Source organism: Lactuca serriola, chromosome 4 (assembly GCF_051521515.1).
Source record: "Lactuca serriola cultivar US96UC23 chromosome 4, Lser_US96UC23_V15, whole genome shotgun sequence".
Lineage (NCBI taxonomy): Eukaryota > Viridiplantae > Streptophyta > Magnoliopsida > Asterales > Asteraceae > Lactuca > Lactuca serriola.
Window position 1 is genome coordinate 381,642,785 of NC_136411.1, and position 7,485 is coordinate 381,650,269.

Genomic DNA, 7,485 nt, shown 5'->3' on the forward strand with positions numbered 1-7,485 from the left:
GATTCCGTTGGCTAATTTTGACTTTATTTTTAAAGTTATATTTTTAACAGGCTGGGACGGGAATAGTCCGTTAAAAATTCATAACTTTTTCATCCGACGTCCGTTTTTGTTTGTCTTTTTACCGTTACGCTTTCATTAATGAGACCTTCCATTCTCATTTAGGTTGTGTTGGCTAAAAATCGTCCGATCTTATATTCGAACTTCGGGCTGTGTACTGTTAATCTGAAACTTAGAAAAATTATAACTTCCTCATACAAAGTCAGATTTAGGCGTTCTTTTTATGCATGCTCTCGGTTTAACGTATGCTACAAATTTCGTTTTGATTGCTAAGGCTAAAAAGCAATCTATCGTAATTTCATTATTTACGTTACGCAGTGTCGTGCCGGTTCTGTCGCGAAACTTCAACGGACCATAACTTCTTCGTTATAACTCGGATTTTGGTGTTCTTTATATGTACGGAACCCTTGTGACATATTCTACAATTTGGTTAAAATTATTTATTCTAAATAATCTTTTGTTGAAAAATCGTTTTCAACACTTATTGTCTTTAAATTGAGTAGCCCGAATTTACGGGCGTCACATGTTCGTTGCTCGTTAAATGTATAACGGATGATATAAGATGCCACTAAATGGTTACAAAAAATGGACTATATGTATAGTGAAATAAAATTTGACCGGTAGGGTCAAGTTTGGAAATGTATAATACTCCATATTTGAAGTAATATTTCATATTTAAAGTAATACAATATATTTCTACATCAAACAAAGTGAAATTGGAGAGGTATTGAATGGGAAATAGAGCAAATAAAAATAAGATATGAAGGTTGGTTGAAAATGCTTTAAGAGATACATCTCATCGAACTAAGCAATCGATCATCGACAAAGGACACACCGAATATAAGGCCAAAAATAAAAAGTTATTGACAAAAACTGTCTATAAAAACACAATGTTTGTGTAAAACCATAAAAAATACTCTAAAATCCAATATTTAGAGATAGTAAACAAATTACCAGAAAATTATAGATAAAACAAAATATAATTTCACACATTAAATTAAGTATTTACTAGCTTCTCAAGAAAAAAACAAAATCCTACAAATGTATTATTTTAATTAAACTAACTTGTAACTTTTTGTAAAAAATTACACCATATTTTCACATATATATATACACATGGGCAGTATGTGACAAAGATTGAAGACGGAGACATTCACCAACTCCCACTGGCCCAGCTCAAGAATCTGCAAACGAAAATTGGGGGCATAATTTCATCTGATTTACTTACTATTAACAAATCAGTTGATATTAAATTCATCAACTTTTGCTTCAATTCATTTCATTTATGAGAAATTTCGATCCCTTTTAGTTAATTTCATCCCCTTTGACATTATCCCACCTCCAATCGGAACATTTCGTGTTCTTCCAACGAAAGTCCACAAACTACTTTACTTCTTTCTGCTAAAAGTTACACAGATTTTCTTCTCGCGAACTCGGATTATTACACAGTGGGTAAAAGGAAGAACCCCTTCTCTTATTTGCCATTCAGTGAGTGACTCAGTGTTCAGAAAATCGTTTATAGCTGACACCATTGTCTCATTATCGCAATGCGAGAAGAAAAATTGGGGTTTTGGTCATGATTTCGAAGGTTTTTGTTGACCCATTTCATCATTTCGGCTTGTGGGTCTTTTAAAATCCGATCTTGCTCACTCCTCGTGCTTGCTTTTCTGGTCAAAGATTGTAATGGTAAGTATTAATTTACTAATTTCTCTCTTTATCTCGTGTACCTTTCTAAACAAGTGACTTTCGCTTTCGCGTCTTTATGTAAAAAGTTGAGTGAAATTAGTAGCGATTTCGTGTATGATTTGCAGAGATGAGTTTCGAGAGTAACATGGCTGAACTTGGAGTAGTAACTTGTACCCATAAGCGTTCGAAAAGGTATCCACCATTTTTTTTTCCTTTTTCCTTTAAACATGTTCGTTAATTTTCGACTTCTGTTGTATGACATTGATTGATTTCTCGAACTGGAAATCGCTTCCGAAGTGGGTTTCCGACCAAAAAAAGAATCTAACATGTTATCGACGTTTTTAATCTTCAAACATTATCATTTTCTGTTTGAAATCAAGAGGGTAAACAATGGATACTTATAAACACTGTGAAATCTTGGATCTTAGCAGCTTTCCAGGAAAAAATGGAGTTGAAGAAGATAACCAGAAGACAAAAAGTTCTACAAATTCGGATAATAACAATCACTTGCCTAATGCAGAAATCCAAAATTCCTTGAGAAACGAGGTAATAAAATAATCATTTTTTTTTTAGTTTTTCCCTCTAAATATCACATTTTCAAGAAACATCAATCCATTTAGTTTGAATTTTTATTTCAGATATTACAGCTTGAAAAAAGATTACAAGATCAAGTTGCTGTTCGTGGTGCTTTAGAACAAGCTTTGGGTTATCGATCATCTTCCCTTGAAATCACAAATCAAGCCTTAATCCCAAAAGTAATTAATTATTAACTTTCTAAATATTTTTAACATAAATATTAAGTTTCCAAATAGTTTTTTTTACCATAATTGCAGCCTGCAACAGAGCTTATTAAAGACATTGCAGTTTTAGAATATGAAGTTTCACATTTGGAGCAATATCTTTTGTCATTATATCGAAAAGCATTTGATCAACAAATTTCATGTCCATATGATGATGAAGCTTCAAAATCACCATTAATGATTACTCCAAGAGGCAAATATGTTGAAACTTGCAGAAATGATATCTCTTTGAAACTCCAAGATGCAAATCACAATAACAATAGAGGCGTTGAAGTCAAAGAAGAAGAAGAAGAAGAAGATATAGTTTTAGATTCTGGTGTTCATCGTTGTCACTCTTCATTATCTCATCATTCAATTGAAAATCCCATAAATACCCTTGGTAAAGAGCTTCGAGCATGTCACTCACAACCACTTTCCATGATGGAGGTAATCATTTTACAACGTTTTTTATACCCTAAATCCTATCTTAGCATTCTACTTTCACTAATGAACATATGACATTATGCCCTATTTCAGATTGAAACTAAATCTCTAATATGTTAAGATTTGGAGGGAAACTTATAATGAATTTGAATTCGTATGTTTATATGCATTACATGTGGAATAATAGTTTTAATATAGTTAGTTTGGCTAGTTATATAATTAGTCTGATTAATTAGTCCTGGATACCATGTATTAGAGACTGATGAATTAGGTTGTGTTTGGCAAGCCACAACTAGCTGATAAGCTAGCTTATTTTTCGAGCTTTTTTAAATTGTATGTTTTGCAAACCAAAAAGTAGTTGAAAAGCTATCTTTTTAAAAAGCTACTTGGAATACTTTTTCAGGAGCTTTTTAAAATTTTTCCGAATACACCCTTAATTAATTATAAAAAAAACATATTCTTTTGAATGTCCTTTTATGTCATTTTATATCTCCCGGCTAGTTTATCAGCTAGTTTTTACCAAACGTCATTTTTTATCCGCGATCAACTAGCTTTTCAACTACCAGCTAACTTTTCAGCTAGTCTACCAAACATAGCCTTAGTCCCATCTATTATTTGGGAATGATTTTCTTATGTGAAACTTATTATGAATTAAAATTGTACGATTTATATGCAGTATGCGCAAAATAATTCATCAAACATAATTAGTCTGGCTGAGCATCTTGGAACTAGGATTTGTGATCATGTTCCCGAAACACCAAACAAGCTCTCAGAGGATATAATCAAGTGCATGTCGGCTATATATTGCAAGCTTGCGGACCCACCTCTTGCAAATCATGGGATTTTATCTCCTACTTCATCATTGTCATCAATGGGGGCATTTTCGCCAAAAGACCATTCGGACATGTTGTGGAGCCCGGGGTTTAAAAGGGTATCATCGTCTTTTGATGTGAGATTAGATAACCCTTTTCATGTTCAAGGTCTTAAAGAGTTTAGTGGACCTTATAGTACAATGGTGGAGATTCAATGTATTTATAGAGATGGACAAAAGTTAGGTGATATTGAAGATATGTTGCAAAATTTCAGGTAATAAGATAAGAATTAAGAATTTAAGATTAAGAAATTAATACTTTTTTGTGTTTATTTGAATTAATGTGTGTTGACTTATTGTAGGTTGCTTGTTTCCCGATTAGAAGAGGTGGATCCTAGAAAATTGAAGCATGAGGAGAAGTTAGCATTTTGGATTAATGTACATAATGCATTGGTGATGCATGTATGTATATGAATCTCATAAATTTATTTTTATTCTTTTCTTTTTTGCCAATTTATTTTAGAAAAGAATCATTAAAATTATTGGTTCATGTGTTTACAGGCGGTTTTGGCTTATGGGATTCCACAAAACAACATAAAGAGAGTCTTTTTGCTATTAAAAGTGAGTGAAACACTTGTTCTTTGAATATTTTTGGGTCAAACTTTAAAGGGTCTTTATGGGTTTGGTTTAAAGATCAATCTTTGATATGAATCTTGAAAAAGTTGGTATTTTTATGTTTGTTGCAGGCTGCTTAAAAGTTAAAAACTTGATATGAATCTTAGAAAAAGATTGCATTTTTTTTTTCAAATTTGTTTTAGGCTGCATAGAATTTGAAATCTTGATATGGATCTTGGAAAAGTTGGTATTTTTATTTTTGTTTCAGGCTGCTTAGAAATTAAAATCTTGGATGTGAATCTTGAAAAAGATTGCATTTTTATGGTTGTCTTAGGCTGTTTATAAACTTGATATGATTTTTAAAAAGGGGAAATTAAAAAAAAAACATTACATTTTGGGCAATTTTGCAGTTTTATTCACTTATACTTTATTTCTTCCAATCAAACATTAAAATTATAAGTAAATAAAACTGCAAAATTACCCAAAAAAAAACATCATATTTTTTCGGTCAAAATGGTGAATTTGGAAAAATGTCTGAAAACTTTTATGGTTTGATTGGAAAAAAAGAAAGTTTTATTGGTTAAACCATAAAACAGCCCAAAATATACTATCTTTTTTTTTTCTTTGAATCTTGAAAAAGTTCACATATTCTTTTTTTCATATATTTTTGCAGGCTGCATATAATGTTGGGGGTCATGTGGTAAGTGCAGATGTGATCCAAAATTCAATCCTCGGATGCAAAATGTGTCGTTCTGGGCAGGTATTATTTATAATTATATATTAAACTCAACATATGCTTAAAACATTTTTCATTTCTTTTTTTTTTAAATAAATAAAAAAAAACTAATATTACTTTATTTATTTGTGTAGTGGCTTCGATTGTTATTATCTTCAAGAAAAAAGTTCAAATCGGGAGATGCACGGCAAGATTACGCAATTGACCATCCCGAACCTCTTTTGCATTTCGCACTTTCTTCAGGATGCCACTCGGATCCCGCAGTATGTATTTTTCATTCATTCATTTATTATTATTATTATTATTATTATTATTATTATTTTATATTATTATCATTGTACTTTTGATTGTTTTCTTATTAAGGCATTGTTATAGTTGTCAAACTTGTACGAGTCAAGTCAATTTATACCCTAAAAGAGTCGACTCGGTAGTGTGACTCGTCTTTACATGTGACTCGGTTGAGTCTACTTTCATTTCTTTCTATGCCACATCGTATTTTGAAAAAAAATTCCCAATTATAGCATTGTACTTTTATTTATTTATTTTTTCTTATTAGGACTTTAGAAAATTATAATAGGAAGAACTATTACTCTTGTAGAGAAAAAGTCAAAGGGTTAGTTTTCGTAGCTGCAGTGTGGGAGTTTTAATTCCAATCTGGATTGGGCCTACACTAGGCTCTTTTGCCAGTCATCTGACACTGTGTACCTGATTTACCTCTCACATGATGCTTCTTTGGGTTGGAAGAATATCTGTTTTGCAAAATAGGAAGAAATGAAAGTAGAATGATTTAATAAACAAATCTATGAAAGTAGATTGTTGTTTCTTGCATTTAAGCCAATAATGAATAATCTATTAACAAGATACAAATCTTGAGAAACAATATAAACTCATTTTGTTGTTTGTTGTTTTTACAAGGTTCGTATCTACACCCCGAAACGAGTGATCCAAGAACTTGAAGTTGCAAAAGAAGAATTTGTGAGGGCCACATTTGGTGTAAGGAAGGATCATAGGATTCTTTTACCAAAATTGGTTGAAAGTTTTGCAAAAGATTCGGGATTATGTGAAGGTGGTGTGATGGAGATGATCCAAATGTGTTTACCAGAATCGATTAGGAAGAACATCAAGAAACATCAAATGGTGAAATCAAGAAAGATGATTGAATGGGTTCCTCATAATTTTGGGTTTAGGTATCTTATTTGTAAGGATCTTGTGAGGTGATTGTTAATGCTATATTTTTTTTTTAATTTTTTTTTTGTAATGTATGTAAATGAAAATAGATGACCAAAAACGTATCCATTATGTATTTTTTCATGAGATGCATTAGTTATGGTCATTCATGAGATCCATTATGTATTTTATTTTTGTGAAAGAACCAAAAACCAATTTTTGAAAAATCAAAATTGTAAGTTAAAACCAAAGTGCAAAACATTTTAAAGAAAAGGCTACATGAAAGAATAGAATTGTAATGATTTGTTCATTTTAACATTCTACATTTATTTCTTGTCATTATAGTAATCTATTTTGCAAAATAAACCAAATTAGGGAAAATAGTTTCCAAATATAGTGTATACTCATAAAATAATTAGATATTTTTCAAAATAAAAATATATTGTTATTTTCGTAATTTAATTTGGACCAAATTTTTCCATCCCTACCCATGGCTCATCATCATTGTCCCCACTACCCATATGTTGTTATCTCCTGTGTAGTCACCGTCATCTTTGTAACCTTTGTTTGTTTGTTTTTTATTTATATATTTTTATTTATTTAAATTATGAACTTACGATTATATATATATATATATATATATATATATATATATATATATATATATATATATATATATATATATATATATATATATATTATGTACATTTTAAGCATCAAACACATACAAAACAAAGAAGGTACAAAGAAGCTACCCCACGTGATATGTTTAAGAATATTTAGCAAGTAAAATGAAATTGCAAGTAAAATACATGTGTTATATATATATATATATATATATATATATATATATATATATATATATATATATATATATATATATATATATATATATATATATATATATATATATATATATATATATATATATATATGGAAAAGTGAATATACCCTTAAGGGTATATAAGCTTAGGTACCCGAACACACCATAATAAGTCGTTTTGTTTGATATATTCATTATAATGTTCTTAAACTTCAACCCTAAGTTGATTATTTTCAAAATATTCGAAATTTCCGTATTATTTTTCTCTTAAATCACATTTTTTTGCCGAACACCTATTACGCTATATATATTGTAGATGAAAATGAAATTTATGTAAGAGAAAGATAAATGTTTAATTTACAAAAAT

General features: G+C 30.1%; 1 protein-coding gene across 2 annotated transcripts; it reads left to right on the forward strand.

Moving 5' to 3' along the window:
- The first annotated feature begins 1,202 nt into the window (after positions 1-1,202).
- On the forward strand, positions 1,203-6,481 carry LOC145097773 (uncharacterized). 2 transcript variants are annotated; one of them, XM_079035410.1, is made up of 11 exons: positions 1,203-1,743; positions 1,869-1,935; positions 2,172-2,289; positions 2,382-2,498; positions 2,577-2,969; positions 3,643-4,052; positions 4,140-4,239; positions 4,339-4,398; positions 5,066-5,152; positions 5,263-5,391; positions 6,044-6,481. In XM_079035410.1, the coding sequence occupies exons 2-11, from the start codon at positions 1,871-1,873 to the stop codon at positions 6,344-6,346; spliced, it is 1,782 nt and encodes a 593-aa protein (XP_078891536.1). In that variant the 5' UTR covers positions 1,203-1,743; positions 1,869-1,870; the 3' UTR covers positions 6,347-6,481. The 2 variants fall into 2 exon arrangements, with proteins under 2 accessions (XP_078891536.1, XP_078891537.1); XM_079035411.1 differs by having other exon boundaries at positions 2,175-2,289.
- Positions 6,482-7,485: the final 1,004 nt, after the last annotated feature.